Raw genomic sequence first — 17,755 nt, 5'->3', positions numbered from 1 at the left:
GTGCTCTCACAAGATATGGTTTTAAATAGAAGCAGTGACCAGTACTAGAAAAGAAATTTGGGTAACATAACACAGTATGCAGACTGACTGTGTAGTCCATAAGCAGAAACTAAGATCAAGGAATATTTTCTCCTCCACAGCACAGAAGATGGACACAAGTAAAATAGTACCTCTAATTACCACAAAAATGAGAGTTTCCTCAAAACACCACAAAGAGAAAACACCTCAACTTTAGCACAAAAAGCCAAATCTTACATAACATTGTTCTGTGTATCAGTTTTCCAACATTTCAGAACAATTATGTTTCAGAAAGTTCAAGTTAGTTCACCAACTAACATGGAACATTCTCACCTACTTTTTAATGATACATGACAGGTCTGCTCTTCTACACAGTTTCCCAACAGCTTCTCAAGATCAGTCAAGTTCTCAAGAAATTATGATGGGATTCTCTATTCCATCCCAATCTCAAAATTTACTTCATTTCCCAGAGTTTTTCTAAAATTTCTGTATACATATAAAATTACAAAAACAGGTATCGGAACCATGACTCAGCTAACTTTTACTTATCTCTCTTGATCTGTTGTCGATACATCCCCTTCAGAAGTTACAATCCTTCTTGTGAAACAAAGAAATGGCAGGTATACATAAAAGGAAACATCATTCTCTATAACCATGTACAATTTGCTGTGTCTCTTCTGGGAAGGCCTTTGAGACAGCAGGATAATAAAGACTCTGTCACCACTAACTTGGAGTGGATTGTTTCTGGTGACTTATGAGCTGGCAAAAGACTTCAGAATTCATTACCAATTCCCTAAAGCAGTCTTTTCCTCAATTTTTAATGTATTAAGTATAAACACATCCATTTAATACATTTGGTGTTCAAACATACACATTGCTGGATATTTTAATTCAAGGACATAACCAATTAACAGGAATTTAATTAGTATGATACCAGAATAAAACCTAGTACGATGTAGAATTAAAAACCATCACAATTACAAAGCACAATTATATAAGCCCCTCTCTAAACATAAAACAGTGTCTGCTGTTATTTTATGATGACACAGTTTTTAAAAATCGCATTAGCAAATTGATTCAGCCAGTCCCAAATTCAAACATGTTTGGTACATCTAGTAATACATTTTTATCTGAACCACTCTGCAAAATACTTCATAGCCAAATTTAAACAATAAGCATCAGATGCTACTTTTGACATTTATTATTTTGTTTCTGTACTATATTGTCTGCTCCAAGAAGGGTGGGTTGCATCTCAAACTACCAAGAACTATTACCCTGTCAATTCAGAAGTAATTCCCGCCACTCTAAAATGACAATGCTGTCTCAGTTCTTTCTCTTCCTCCTTTCCTTTTTTTTTGTGCAGGAACTAATATTGCTGCTCTTGGTAGATATGCATTCCCAATATTTTGACTATTTTACAGCCCTTCACATCTGCTTAAATCATGAAAAAAAAAAAAACCCAAACCCACAAAAATTATCTAGTCCAAGCACTGATTAAGTCTATAGGCTCTGACTTCTGCTTCATTACTTGTGTTAAAATACTCTATCAGTTCACCTCATTCCTTGTGAACAGGTTTCCATATCAAAAAGCCCACTGTCACACACAGTACTAGCCAAGTACCTTAAAGGTGGCATCCAGTGCATTCAGCTGTTTGCAAGGCCTTTTTAACATTCTTAAATTATGACGACATTGGAAAGACTTTAATGCTTTAGCCTGTCATTTTAAATATTATTCAAGCACACATTTTAAATACAAAGACATCAGTACTCTATCCTTGTTCTCTTTTCTGACTGCAGACAGGCAAGGATCACTGCTTCCATGATTTTGCCTGTGGAGTTGAACTGACAAGTAATGTCCCAAAAGACCACTTACTGAAAGACTGCAACATATAAGTGACATTTTATCCTCATGCCTACATCCAAATAACTGGACAAAGAGGTGGAAAAAGAACTGCCAAAGTCCTAGCTCTGATGTGAACTTCCATGTACGAAGACAGAGTATGAGAATAATAATAAACATGGTATAAGCAAACATTAAAAAAAAAAAAAAAAGAGTATTTAAATCTACAGAACACTACTCTCAAATAAAAATTTCCTATAAAACGTGAAAAGACTCGAAGACAAGAGCAAAAGAATCTAACAGGGAAAAAAAAGAACTGAATGTAGATAGGATAAGAAAATTACAACTCAGTGACCCTGAGGGCCAACATACAATCAGGTTCCGTCAGGTTTTTCTCCTTATTGGCAGGTATTTTGTAAATTAAAATTTCTGATGAAAACAGAAAACAATATTATAGATTGCATTCTGTGCAACATTCTTGGTTTGTTTATGTTTCATTCATTGTAGTTTTCTTTTTTTATTCCCTATGCCAAATAAACTTCACTTTATTTCATAGAATCATAGAATCATTTAGATTGGAAAAGACCTTCAAGATCATCGAGTCCAACCGTCAACCATGCCCTGAAGTGCCTTATTTACGCGCTTTTTGAATATCTCCAGGGATGGCGACACAACCACTTCCCTGGGCAGCCTGTTCCAATGCCTGACAACCCTCTCAGTAAAGAAATTTTTCCTAATATCCGATCTAAACCTCCCCTGCCGCAACTTGAGGCCATTTCCTCTCATCCTATCTCCAGCCACCTGGCAGAAGAGACCAGCACCCACCTCGCTACAACCTCCTTTCAGGTAGCTGTAGAGAGCGATAAGGTCTCCCCTCAGCCTCCTCTTCTCCAGCCTAAACAACCCCAGTTCCCTCAGCTGCTCCTCGTAGCACTTGTTCTCTAGACCCTTCACCAGCTTCATTGCCCTTCTCTGGACACGCTCCAGCACCTCAGTGTCTTCTCTGTAGTGAGGGGCCCAAAACTGAACACAGTACTCGAGGTGCGGCCTCACCAGTGCCGAGTACAGGGGAACAATCACCTCCCTGCTCCTGCTGGCCACACTATTTCTGATACAGGCCAGGATGCCGTTGGCCTTCTTGGCCACCTGGGCACACTGCTGGCTCATATGTCAACCAGCACACCCAGGTCTTTCTCTGCTGGGCAGCTTTCCAGCTGCTCTTCCCCAAGTCTGCAGCACTGCATGGGGTTGCTGTGACAAAAGTGCAGGGTCCGGCACTTGGTCTTGTTGAACTTCATACGATTGGCCTCAGCCCATCGATCCAGCATGTCCAGATCCCTCTGTAGAGCCTTCCTACCCTCGAGCAGATCAACCCTGCCCCCCAACTTGGTGTCATCCGCAAACTGACTGAGGGTGCACTCGATCCCCTGGTCCAGATCATTGATAAAGATCCCTGAGGGAATACTACTTGTGACCCGCCGCCAATTGGATTTAACCCCATTGACCACAACCCTCTGTGCTCGGCCATCCAGCCAGTTTTTCACCCAGCAAAGAAGAGTACACTTGTCCAAGCCACGAGACACCAGCTTCTCAAGGAGTATGCCATGAGAGACTGTCAAAGGCCTTACTGAAGTCCAGGTAGACAACATCCACAGCCTTTCTCTCATCCATGAGGTGGATCACCTGGTCATTTACAGGAGCTACAACTGGCAATTTATAGTAGTGGAAGCAAGAGCACCAGAAGTCCATAAAAGAAAACCAACTTCTGACCTTAGAAAGCTGTACAATGAGCAGAAGCGACAGAGTGACTCTGAAGAGAGGGAACAGCAGCTGTATGTACAAAGGTGTTGCAAAGAAGCTGGAACAAGCCCATGCAGCAATAAGGAATATTTAGATCTGCAACACTTCAGCTGAACGTACTGTAAACATATTTCCTTAATAAAGCAGTAGTTAGGGTAGGCAAAGCTTAACCAATAATTTTGCAAATGAAGAGAGAGATCCAGAACTGTGGCACAAATTAGCAATTCCTTAATTGATTTCTGATGTTAGCATTTCAATCAATAGAAACTCTCAGCTTAAATGGGAGGCCTAGAACCCATCAACTGCTATTAGATGAATACTGAGCTTGTGCTTTCTACAATTTAGATTTTTACCCAGAGTACATTTGCTACCTTATGTTCGCAATACAGTAACCTCAATTAACAGGCATGTTTGTTATTTATACATCATGCAACACAAAAATCAATACTCTGTCCTGCCCAAAATTACTTTTGTTTGAGAGAATCTGACATGCATATACTCTCAATTACGTATACTGTTTACATATTGTGGGGAACCTTTTGGACAGGAAATGCGTTCTATTCCATGCTCTCGAGAAAAAAATAACACAAGTCAGTAGTAATCTAGGAGCTTAGGTAGCTATATTGGTACCGCAATTTAACGCAATATGGTTCTTCACTTTGGCTTGCTTACAAATGGGATGCCAAAGGAAACTGCAGCTCATTCAACAGACTGAATAATGTATTGTCCAAGGCAAAATTTTAGAGCAGTCATTTATGCGTTTACTAAGCTTAAATTGCAAACAACGTGTGTCATGCTTTTCCACCATTGAAAATGTCAAACTTCAGCAAATATTTTTTCAGTTCAATTATGAAAACCAAATGCCTACTGGTCCAAAACAAATCCACTAGGACCAATTTCAAATATTTTTCAGAAGGTAAGTTGTGCATATATACAACGTAACTGAACATTGAAGTCACAATTACATTAAAAGCCATTAAAATTAATTTACATTGTTTACATAGATCTTTTTATAACTTGAAAACACATTTCTTTATCTATAAGGATATAGATAGATGAGTAAGTTACTACACAACCACAGTTACATCATTTTTGCACCAACTTAACCCACAGTAAACGCCATGTGCAAGAACACGCAACAGCAAAATAGGCAGGCAACCAACTACTGCAGAGTAGCTGTGTGTGGGTAACTTGCACCTTGCTCCTTACTCCATTGTAATTTGCCTGTCTGCTCCAAAAAATTAACCATGAAGATGGAAGTCACTGTACTGAATATTGTACGAACGAGTACTTACCATGAGTACAGAATGGTTCCCACTACTGATGCAAGTTTGCTGTTTTCTTGCTTTTGCTTTGCAAGCCCAAAGTCAGCTACAATAAAAAAAGATTCACATGTCAATAACCACCCTCTCTGCACGACAATCCATGCTGGTTCAGAACAGCTGAAAAGTTGGGGGAGGGTGGAAAGGAGGTTTGGGAGTTTTTTTATCTTTTACATTTCGCAGTACTGGACAATATTATCTTCCTATCTCCATATCCTGGTTTCAGCTGAGAGAGTTAATTGTCTTCCTAGTAGCTGGTACGGTGCTATGTTTTGAGTTCAGTATGAGAAGAATGTTGATAACACTGATGTTCTCAGTTGTTGCTAAGTAATGTTTAGTCTCAAGTCAAGGATTTTTCAGCTTCTCATGCCCAGCCAGCGAGAAGGCTGGAGGGGCACAAGAAGTTGGGAGGGGACACAGCCAGGGCACCTGACCCAAACTGGCCAAAGGGGTATTCCATACCATGTGACGTCACATCTAGTGTATAAACTGGGGGGAGTGGGGGTGGGGGGATCACCGCTCAGGGACTAATTGGGCATCGATCAGCGGGTGGTGAGCAATTGCACTGTGCATCATTTGTACATTCCAATCCTTTTATTATTACTGTTGTCATTTTATTAGTGTTATCATTATCATTATTAGTTTCTTCTTTTCTGTTCTATTAAACGGTTCTTATCTCAACCCATGAGTTTTACTTCTTTTCCCAGTATTCTCCCCCATCCCACTGGGGGGGTGGGGAGTGAGCAAGCGGCTGCATGGTGCTTAGTTGCTGGCTGGGGTTAAACCACAACACTCCACATTAATCAACAACTTATGTTTGAATCAGGCCTACCAGCTTCAAAAATATTATAAACGCACCTCTGATGCTTTCAATCCAAACTATGTGACCAGTTTCAGGTTTCTATTAATATATTCTAATAAACTGTATGACAATGCCAAGTATCTAATAAGCAGTGATCTAATGCCCAAATTAATGGAAAAAATAATGTAATGAAGTTAGTAATTATTTCACTTTCTTTCAAATTATGATAGCTAGCAAGAGTGGACTTTCTCAGAAATTTAATTTCAAACGAGTACAGGGGGTTGTAATATCTGAATAGTTCATGTTCAAAGATTGCTTTTGGTAAGAAATAATGGTGAATCTTAGCCTTCCCTTGTGACAAAAGCTGTAGATTTAGATGATCATGCAATTATGTTAATATAAGTGCCTTTTGTGTAATTATCAGGTAGTCTTTCACAAAATTGTCACACAGTCTTTAGATTTTATATTTTTAATCTAAATTCTGTGCTAACAGTTGAAGTTTATTTTTTTCAATTCAATACTCTACTGCTGCCTCAACACAACAATGCAGCTAAGATACATTGCACTTTATTAACTCCAAGGACAGAGAGCAATAGAAAATCATTGTACTTGTTTAAGTCTGTTAATTAATTTTGTATTGTAATACTACTTCAGAATTGGGAAGGTTGGTGTGGTAAATAATACCGTTTAAAATATTTTAAGGCTCCTCTTCTACTGGGACGGAGCCCACAGCATTCCTATTCCAATTTTTTTTACAGTGAGATAGTTCATAAACATTTTAGTTCAAAATGTTTCTACTCATCAAAAAAAGCTGCAGATCAGAAGAAACACAGGTGAGAAAAATTAGTTTCTGCTGGCTCTTGCTCAGTGAGAACCTCAAGGGTCTGAAAAGGAGTAGATCTCTTATTCAGAAAGAGCCTCTAAGAAAGAAGGCCAAACCTACGTACCTAGGCCACAGATCATTTTTCTTTGAATAAAATATTCAAAAGAAAGAAAGAATGCTAAAGTAACAGGATTACTCAGAAGCTTCCCTTTTGCCCTTGAGTTAAGACAGCCTGCAGGCAGTTCACTCCAGGGAATATTAATCCCAAAAGGACCAGAGGTTTTTGCAATGTTGATACTTCCCTGAATTAACTGGGATGAATCATTCTAAATTCCCTCCTTTGGAATCCTTCACATAATATTCTATGGAGAAGGAGTATTAAGACATTACTTGAAAGATTTAGGAAAGGAAAGTGGAGAGCTGGACATCTTGGTTCTGGTAGTAGTACATTGTTTTAATACAACATTAGTGATTATCTGGAAAAAAGAAAGCAAGTGAAAAATCAGCCAGATAGAGTAAATATAGTTTCTTCCTTTTAGGCTTGGGTCCTCAGAAACAGAGGGAAAAAAACCTGTTTCACAGGCAATAACATTTTCCAAATTCTGCTAAACCATCTTGACACCAGCAAGAAGCTCCTAAATACAACTGGTGCTGCCAGAGCTAAGGAATGTAAAGCACAGGACAATCAGCTTTAAACATAAATGCTTTTTCTTAGCTTTTTCAAGCCTATAATACAGAATTGAATGAAAAGGAACTGGCAAATGTTGAACTGCATCGAACTAGTGAAATTGCTTCTTTTAATTTATTTAGGCATCTGTCTGCAGCTTATAAACTGGTCTACAACTTTTAATATTCCAGGATTCTTTATTTGGTATTTGATGCCAAAAGGTGCTACAATAACTAACAAACAAACGAAATAATTTCTGAGAACTGCAAGAGGCCTGCCTCCCATACCATTAAATGAAGATATAACCAAATATAAAGATGACCCTTATTAACTGGTATTCATTGTTTCAGCTGTGAACTGAGGCTTGACTAATGAGGACCCATTGCAACAATTCATATTTGGCAATTTCCTGAAACACCTTAACACCATAGCAGTATGTCTTTTAGAAGCTGGAACAGAACTGTGAGAGAAAGATACTCAGTACTTGCTCAACTTCTTATGAACTTTACCCAAGTGTCAGCTTTTAGCACAGAGAGTGAGCTACATAAATCTCTGATCTGATCTAGTGATTCTTATGATCTTACCAGTCACTTCTAAAATTCAAAATCCTACTTATTAAAGGAATTATTCTTCCTGAACCATCTCGATTTACTACAGTTAATCCATCCAGTGGTACACCAAGCATTAAGACATAGCTCTTAAGTATAAGAACAGGCCCTTCCTCAGAAGCTAGACCTAACCAATTCACACATATTTGGGTGAATGCAGATGCACCTGACCGCAAGTCTCACCAATTTCAGAACGAAATACAAAACTTACAGCTTCCAAGTATTTTCCTACAGCTTCCATTCTCACACAAAAAAGCAACCTACCAATTAACAGAAGTGTTGAGTACTTGCTGGAAGGAACTATATCAATGCTGACAATATCATGATAAGTATCAGTAGAATAAAGGTAGCCAAAGAAAAATGGAAAAGCAAAGCCCTTAGAGAAAGTGAAAGCTTTGTAAACCAGTAAATTAGATGAACCAAAACAAAGGCTGGTAAGATCAAAGGCAAAGAGATAGCACAAAACAGGAGGAAGGGAGAGGGCAGGCAGGCCATCCTGCCACCGCCAACACCAGGATGCAGAAGTGCATGCTGCATCAGTCCATCCAAAGGGGAAATTATAAACCCATCTTAGTGATTCAGAGCAAGATTCTATGAGAAAGATGAGCTAGTAACCCTCTGCCCTAAAAAAGACCAGTCCTGCCCCTCTCTTGCACTGTCTCTGGAAACCAGCTCATCTGGCACTTGTGTCTTGATGAGTTTAGCTCACTTTTTCTAGGCTAGTTTCATGTTGCTTTAATCTAGCCCCAGACCTGATATTGCAGTCCTAAATTCATTTAATTATCTACCACTTGTTGCCCTCTACAGTTTTTCAATTGTCATGGTTTAAACCTACCCAGCAACAAAGCACCACACAGGTGCTCGCTCACTCCGCCCTGTCTCCACTCCGGTGGGATGGGGAGGAGAATCAGAAAGGAGGAAGAAAAAAAAAAAAGAAAAAAAAAAAAATAGAACCTTGTGGGTTGAGATAAGGACAGTTTACTGTGACAACACAATGAGAGAAGTTACAACAACAACACTGGTGCTAATAAAAGAACATACAAAATGAGCGATGCACAGTGCAACTGCTCACCAGCCAGAACCCGACGGTCTGCCACTTCCCACCCCAAGAGAGAAAGTCTCCTCCCAGCCCACTCCCCAGTTATATACTGAGCATGATGCCGCATGGTATCAAACAGCCCCTTGGCTAGTTCAGGTCAGCTGTCCTGGCTGTGCCCCCTCCCAGCTTTCTGTGAAAATTAACTCTATTCCAACCGAACCCAGGACATTATCCACCCCTTATTCTAAACCATCCACATCATGCCCTGATCCTACACTTTCCAATTAATCACCACCACTTTCCCTGTCTTTTTTTTATATATATATGTACACCCACACATATGAATAGCATTCCCTTAGTCTAGGGGCCATCCCTCTAACGTGACCAACAATTTTATTTAATCCATGACTTCGGGGCTCCATCTGTTGTAACAGTCCTTCAGGGTAGGAGAGATGGCGTGTGGTGGATTGTTGCATGCTGCCTCCGGAACTTGCGGCTGTTGTATTTGGCGCAACCCATGCACATGGTCTGTGGGTTGAAGATGTCAATCTTGAGGAAATTGCTGGGTACCAGTTCAAGTTCCATCACTGCTGCACTTCGCTTGGTTTCAAAGTCCATCCTTCAGTCATTTGGGTAATTCTTACTGCAATACCCTTGATAAGGCATATAGCCACTATAGACATGATGATATACAGTGGCAGGTTATTTAGAAATTAACATCACACACCCTAATTCACTGGCTATTCTCTCCCAAAAACAAACCTCCTTGAGGTACACATCAAAATTCCCCATCCTGCCGCATCACACACCAAGTGCACCTAGGTCCTTGAGCAAAAGCAATCCCGCGGATGGGTTTGTCTCTGCCTGAGGCAGGACTAACCCAGACTGTCTTCCCTAACATACCCTTCATGCGCACTACAGGGACTTTCTCTCCTTCTACAGTATGTGGAAGTCTTGGTTGGGCAGGGCCAGCCTGATTGGCAGATCCTCTAGTATTAACCAACCAGGTGGCTTTTGCTAAATGTGTATCCCAATGTTTGAAAGTCCCACCCCCGCCATTGCTCTCAGTGTAGTTTTTAGCAATCCCTTGTATCGTTTGATTTTCCCAGAGACTGGTGCATGATAGGGGATATGATACACCCACTCAACGCCATGATCTTTAGCCCAGGTGTCTATAAGGTTGTTTTGGAAGTGAGTCCCGTTGTCCGACTCAGTTCTTTCTGGGTTGCCGTGTTGCCATAAAACTTGTTCTTCAAGGCCCAGGATAGTGTTCTGGGTGGTGGCATGGGGCACAGGGTATGTTTCCAGCCATCCGGTGGTTGCTTCCACCATTGTAAGCACATGGCACTTGCCTTGGCGGGTTTGTGGGAGTGTGATACAGTCAATTTGCCAGGCCTCCCCATATTTATAATTTCAGCCATCGCCCTCCATACCACAGGGGCTTTAACCGCTTGGCTTGCTTAATTGCAGCACATTTCACATTCATGGATAACCTGCATGATAGAGTCCATGGCCAAGTCCACTCGATCACGTGCCCATCTATATGTTGCATCTCTTCCCTGATGACCTGAAGCATCATGGGCCCACCAAGCTAAAAATAGCTCACCCTTACATTGCCAGTCCAGATCCACCTGAGCCACTTCAAACTTGGCAGCCTGATCTACCTGTTGGTTGTTTTAATGTTCTTCAGTGGCCCGACTCTTGGGTACGTGAGCATCTATGTGACATACTTTTACAACCAGATTCTCTAGCTGAACAGCAATATCTTGCCACAGTGAAGCAGCCCAGATGGGTTTGCCTCTGCGCTGCCAGTTGCTCTGCTTCCATTGCTGTAACCATCCCCACAGGGCATTTGCCACCATCCATGAGTCAGTATAGAGATAGAGCACTGGCCACTTTTCTCTTTCAGCAACATCTAAAGCCAGCTGAATGGCTTTCACTTCCACAAATTGACTCGATTCACCTTCTCCTTCAGCGGCTCCTGCAACTTGTCGTGTAGGACTCCATACAGCAGCCTTCCACCTCCGATGCTTTCCCATAATGCGACAGGACCCATCAGAGAACAGGGCATATTGCCTCTCATTTTCTGACAGTTTATTATACAGTTGGGCCTCTTCAGCACGTCACCTCCTCCTCTGGCGATATTTCAAAATCTTTGCCTTCTGGCCAGTCTGTGATCACTTCCAAAATTCCTGGGTGATAGGGGTTTCCTATGTAAGCTCGTTGTGTGATCAATGCAACCCACTTACTCCACGTGGCATCAGTTGCATGATGTGTAGAGGAGACCCTCCCTTTGAACATCCAGCCCAGCACTGGCAGTCGGGGTGCTAAGAGGAAAATTTACTCTATCCCAACCAAACCCAGGACAGCAATGCAGGAATAAAATTGGCATTAAAGAGACAACTCCCTCATCCCCCTAAAACAACAAACCCCCTCATTTTGACTGTTAGATTGTCCCACCTTCCTGAAAAGTAAAAATTACCCTTTTTGGACCAAACATAAAACAAACAATGGTTAATTTTGTAGTACAGCTGAAGAAAACCCAAAATGCTAGTGGATTACACATTTCCAGGAAGAAGCGGTGTTGGAGCTTTAACGACACCAGTGGAAAGATCCATCTACCTGCCCAAAAAAAAAGAGTTGTCCGTTTCTGCAAAATAACAGTTGTTTTCACCTGCACATGTAACTTTGGAAAAATGATATTTTTTCCAGTTTTAAACACTACTTTAATTTTTTCATGTTCACGTGAATTACATGCATATCACCACTACAATTTATTGTACCGTCATAATACATGAGAGTTTGTAAACTAAGGGGAATGGTAGATTCACCAATCTAGCAAACAAGTTTTCTAAAATTAAATTTCCATGGTAATAGTTTTTGGTGCTTTGTCTACTGTGCAACCTCAAGTGACATAATTTCTTTACAGCTAATTTCTCTAATGGTTGGAAGCTTGGCATCCTTCACTGAAGATGAAGATTCTTTTTAAGTCAGTTGAAAGACAATAAAAAATTAACAAACTTTCACCATTAGATGGATCTTTATAAACTATGACTAGACATGCAATTTCACCAGCAATTCAATACCAATACTCGTATCCCTCCATGGTATTATTATATCCAACTAGATTTTGTACTGTAAACATTAAGCCTCTGTATATCAAAAACCTAGAAAACTAAATGTTATTTTAATTATTTTTTTTAAATTCATTAAAAAATAGTCAAACAACCATGCAAGACAGTGTCACGACCCAGACTGGACAGACCAGGGAGTCGTGTTTAATTCGAAATTCCCTCGCGCTAAATTAAGGTGAAACGACACCAAACGATCAGTTAAAGATTTTATTCATGACAGAAGCAAACTGAACTGGGGAGGCGTGGTAGTAGGTAGCATGGTTTCTCACAACAGGAATTGGCATAGGACCACTTCTGTAAACCGTGTAACCATATACATTGCTTCAGGGAATAAGGAGATCCCTCCTGTTGAGTCACGAGGTTCAGAGCAGGACCCCTTGCTTTCCAGACTCCTCCTCAGAGAAGGCTCTAGGGGCGGCTGGATCTACTCTTAGTCTCAGACTTGGTCAACGGTTTATATCTTGAAACGGATGAGGTGTAGGTATTGTGGAAAAGGAAAAGGAAAGAGAGAAGAAGACAGAGAGAGAAAAAAGAAGAGAGAAAGATTTCACCAGTCCTGGGTCCAGCGTTGGTTCAGTCAGCCGAGGTGTCCAGTCAGCTGACGGGTCCAGTCCCGGTGGGCTTGCACACCCGGGACTTCAGTTTGTGTACTTTTATCATCCTTGCCCCTCCTTCGGGCAGGCACCCAAACTTGTCAGGTTAATGAGCAGTTTGTGAGCCTTTGGGTTTGGGGGTCGTTTGGGGAGTAACTTCTCCTTCCCCGCAGACATGGCCATTGTTTGATCTTTGTATCAGAACAGCTTATCGGAACAGGGAGCTGCGCACCCTCCAGCACGCCCTGCCCCTCCTGTTGCTGATGTCTGAGCTGATGGGCTTTTCACCTTGGTTCCTTGCTGTGCAGGGTTTGTCTTTAAGCAGAACTTGCCCCACCACAATGTTTGAGACATTAACTCTTTCAGTCTCTCACAGACAGTCCTCAAATAGGAAGAAAAATTAACACAAAATGATGTAGTCATAATCCTTTAGATTCTGAAACACCCTTCTTCACTTGTTTTCACTTGTTTACATTGTGTTTAGGGTAGCAGAGTAAGTGATAATGAAGTAAGATTGTTTCAGAAAACATTAACATGCTAGGGAAGAGGGCACGAAGGCAAGAGAGAACTACAAAAAAATGAGTAGGCTGACCTGACTAGTATCTGAACCTCCTACAGAATGATCTCTTCAACTTTCATAATAGCTGAATTAAAAAAGCTTTCTGAATCTTAGCAGTCTCTTTAAATGAGCATTTTAGTTATCTGCAATGTTTTTTTCTCTTTTTATTGACAGAATCTGCTTTTTCATTTGCCATTTTATTTCATAAATATTTCACCTAGTAGATTGATCTTCTACAGTAAAAACAAGAGGAAGATTTTCCAGATGCTACATCGTAACAACACTGATCTCGTAGTTGTTGTCTTAATTTATATTTGAACCCTATTTGAAAATGCCATTTTTTTTTTCCTAAAATCAAATATGCACACAAAGACCAAAAGCAAAGCAAAAAAAAGAGGATGAATGAAGTATCAAATTCACTACATGTGTGAACTTCAGACCTACTCAGGTCAGATTTTCTCTATGTCCTTATTGAACAGTTTCTTCTTCTACCCTGAAAGGCTCAGGATGAGACAAAATCACTTTGCTTTTCTTCAGCAAGTTTGCAACTGTAATCAAGAAATTTGTCAGCAACTTACTGAGTAACAGTGATCTGGAAGACAAAAATATAACTTTATTTTCCTTAAAAGCATATTCAAAATCAAGATAATTTGCAATTTAATCACCAGTAGTACATACTTATTCTACTCTTTTCCATCAATAGGATGGGAACAGAATTAATTTCTCATCATTCCCAAATACACGTTCTAGCTATTCTATCATTCTCCTTTCTGTGTCCTAATATAAATGCTTCATAAACTCACTCTACTCTGTCAGTTTTGTGACGCTTGTAACTTCTGCACTAAGAACATTAGCACTGATCCACATCTAAAACTGAGATTTGTAGAGATATGTGATTGCGCTATTAATCCACCAATAGTGTCCAGAATGTTTGATTTACAGTGTGTATGCAAACCAAGTGGGAAACTCCACTCAGCCTATTTTGGAAGCTTTGAAAATAAAGTAGTACAAGCATTTCCTTGAATCTTAGTATGAAGCGCAGCAATTCTGATAATGAAGACTGGTTAAATGAGCCATATAATCTGCAAAAAAACTAGCACTGATCCAAGTGACTGCAAAACATAGTGACTAACACACAACAGACGCTAGTTACATCCACTTTACCTCAGGGCCACTGCTTCTCTGGGCATGGGACAGAATCAAGAGCCAATAGGTCTTATAAAAAGTGCACTCAAGCAAGTATTCTGAATTACAAAATTAACAGGTAGCTTTTCTCCAGCATCCAGCAACTACTTGAACTTTTCAAGTCTCATTCGCTTAACCACTCTGACACTTCATGGCTGCCTGCTATGATTAGAAGTATATCAGATGGGTGAGTTGTCTCAAAACTAGTATTCTGCTGCTATATAATCCTAGGTTTCAGTTCCATACAGATCCCTTCTACTGCTATTCCATAATGTGTAATAAACATTAAACAGAGCATGCCACTCAAAAGAGCATACGGAACCCTTCACAGTTCTCCTTGATATCAGACCTGAAAGGAGTCAAAGTGATTCCATATGGCCAGCCCTCTTTGACCATCAAAATCTAAACCTTGCTGCAACTAGATGACACTGAGGAAAAGTGATGATCTACAGAGTCTTCTATTTTGTCCTGCAAACAGATGCAGCTATGGAGCTCTAGACAGAAATATGCTGTGCTAGAAACAAAATACAGCTGCAGTAAAATATAGCTGCAATAAAAGCAGATACACATTTCCAATTCAGAAAACTGTAACTTCTCAATGACTTATATAAAAAGGCTGGGTAGATTAACCTGAGAGCCACAGATAATATTGGTTCAATGAATCTCTAAAACCCTATACAAAACAACTTTGATTCAGGCTGTGCCTAAAATTCTACCTTTTTGAGTGTGTCAGAAATTATCAATCAGACATTCAACCTGACCAGAGATACACAGTTTCAGTAACACTATTCTATCGATTTAGAATGAGATGTTTTATGAAATCGCAGGTTATCATGATTTAGTATTTATATTTTCGTAGCATTTGTAGCTCAACCAATTACAATTAAATGCTGTACCAACATAAGAGATGGTAGTTATGGCCCCCTTCCTATCAAATTTATGTCAGAGATGAAACAGAGCAAATGAGTAGGGTGGGCAGTTCCAGAGACTATGTAACAACAGTATGCTTAAAGTTCTCTACAGTCAGAAACAGAGATCTTATATCACCACTAGCCTGGCTAGGATCAGATTGTAAACGTCTGGTTCCGTATGCAACAACTTAAAAGAGCCTGAAAAACACTGGGATAATTCAGATTTAATTGACATGTAAAAGATGTCATGGGAAACACAAAGGGAGTTATATAATCTTTACATTAGAATGAAGCACCTCCTGGGCTTAGGACTTTCATTTGTATCTTGAATAAGGTTAAAAACTAAACAGTAAACAAAGACCTGGATAAGGATAGCGTCTAATCACACTCAGTATTTAAGAAAAAGAAAATACAGTGTGACTATACAGATTCAGAAATTCTTCCTATTATTACCTCAGGTATTCTTTTTTCAGTAAAACCTAGAGATGATATTCAGAGACCATCTCTAGAAAAGATCCCTCATCACTTAATCTTACATTGTGCCAGACTGGTTGCAGATTTCTCTGCCTGTATGAATTCTAGCTTTCAGCCACCTTTCACTGTAGGTCCCTGCCTACCAAGTTCTGCTGGAATTGTTCTACAAGAGCCACCTGTAGAACATTTCTCCATGAATGCATGACAAGCAAGCATAATTCTTCAGCAGGTTTATTTTTTTTCTGTGCTGACAGTGCTCTCCCACACTATGCACTCCTTTCCTTTCCAACCAACGTAAACTCAGAAACTGTATGAGAGGTGTTCATGGAATTTGGAATGTAAGTGGCTCAGTTCTCACATACATGGTGAGAAACACCTACCTGTGGGTCCCAGAACTTTCTTAAAGCAGTTCATTGTTGGGGCCGCTGCATAGCCATGCACAGTACAGAATGAAAGTCTTAGCCTATAGAAGCACATTGCTCCAGTGTATTGCTCACTTTATTCTCTTTTTTTTTTTTTTTTTTTTAAATCAAAATCTACCATGAGAGTCTGAAACTAAGGCATCTCTTTAAAGACAACATATTTGAAGAACATTAGTTACAGCGGAATAAGCTGCCTTTGTTATATTGTCATAGCAAAAGATTAACAAGAGTTACTGTTTCCAGAAGGACTGATGAAGGAAAAGAAAAAAAAACAGTATTATAAGGTATACAAGCTTCTTTTATAAAGCAAAATAATTTGGACCATTGGACGCCATATCTTTATTACGTAGTCACACAACACTGCTTCACAGGTAGTCCACAGGAATATTATTCTAGTTAGATCAAGACAAGTTTTGGACAGTTTTGAGATTTGAAAGACTCCAGAAAATTGAACTCTCTCTTTAGGATGACTGTGCAGCTTGTAAACACAGAACTACAGTTCTGAGTAGATCTTAGAGCAGACCTTCTCCTTTTACAAAAGCTGACAGGTTAAATTCACTGCAGAGACAGATTTAAGATTTCTCAATATTTGAGCATACGCTTCCACCTTCATCTGACATTTTGTATTAACTTTCATCTAGAACCACTTGAAATTCTCAAATGGATAGTACACCTGTCCACAAATACTGGGAGATATAATTATGAAGATTGCAAATGCTCCAGTCTTTGGCATACATGGACTGTATGAGTTAGGCATAATACCACAGCATGCACCAATACTGTACATATTTAGTATCATCAGACAAAAGTAAATTATTCTTAATTTCATTAAGGTTGTAAAACAACAAGGCTCAGTGAAATTCAGAAGTAATAGGTAAAAGGTCTTCAGCTCCCTCTGAAAATTCAATGTACGCTGGTACTAATGAAAGTACTAAATAAAGTGTTTATTTAAATACTGCAATAGTTTCAAACCAATCACCGTAGAAATGGTCAAAATAAGTTTCAGTTCTTCCAATTTTCCTCCACTCCTGTAAATCTTTGACAGAAATATAAATGCTTTTCAAGGGCAATTTTGAGCTTACATTTGAAAGTACATTTACACTTCTTTTTATCTAGATTGGACCAGAGATAAGGCAAAGGTGTTAAATCAAGACAAGAGTGCCCCTCTGTGGCAGTATGTCGACATAAAATACAACTATATGATACTTTACTTTACAATAATATTCTGAATATTTTTCATCACTCAGGGATAAATGCTCCATTAAATCACTTTCTTTCAAAACTGTATCATTACTAAGAATCATAGTTTTTTAGCACATACAACTTAATAATGAATGAATTTAAGTCTGTACATCATCAGGTATAAACATTTACTATAAAACAACAGTTGCTAAATATATTTGCCTATTATAGCTGAGTGTTTTGTGGTTGGGTGTGTGCATATGTCTACACTTCCCTGTTATTTTTAAAGAAGATATTGATTTTTGCATAAAGACTTCTCACAACATTTCTGCAGTATTTAAATTGTTTATTTAGTTCTGTGTCATGAGCAGTAAGA

The 17,755-nt window shown here is 39.5% G+C and overlaps 1 protein-coding gene across 1 annotated transcript in view; it reads right to left on the bottom strand.

The window, feature by feature from the left end:
* NEK10 (NIMA related kinase 10) overlaps window positions 1-17,755 on the bottom strand; it is a 117,843-nt gene that overhangs the window by 68,892 nt on the left and 31,196 nt on the right. Inside the window, exon 25 of the mRNA XM_030007826.2 lies at window positions 4,954-5,029. Within this exon, the coding sequence (XP_029863686.1) occupies window positions 4,954-5,029 (76 nt within the window). The remainder of the gene's footprint in view (window positions 1-4,953; window positions 5,030-17,755) is intronic.

This window comes from Aquila chrysaetos, chromosome 3 (genome assembly GCF_900496995.4).
Source record: "Aquila chrysaetos chrysaetos chromosome 3, bAquChr1.4, whole genome shotgun sequence".
Lineage (NCBI taxonomy): Eukaryota > Metazoa > Chordata > Aves > Accipitriformes > Accipitridae > Aquila > Aquila chrysaetos.
The sequence above is the reverse complement of the archived record's forward strand: the minus strand, read 5'-3'. Positions and strand labels throughout refer to the sequence as shown.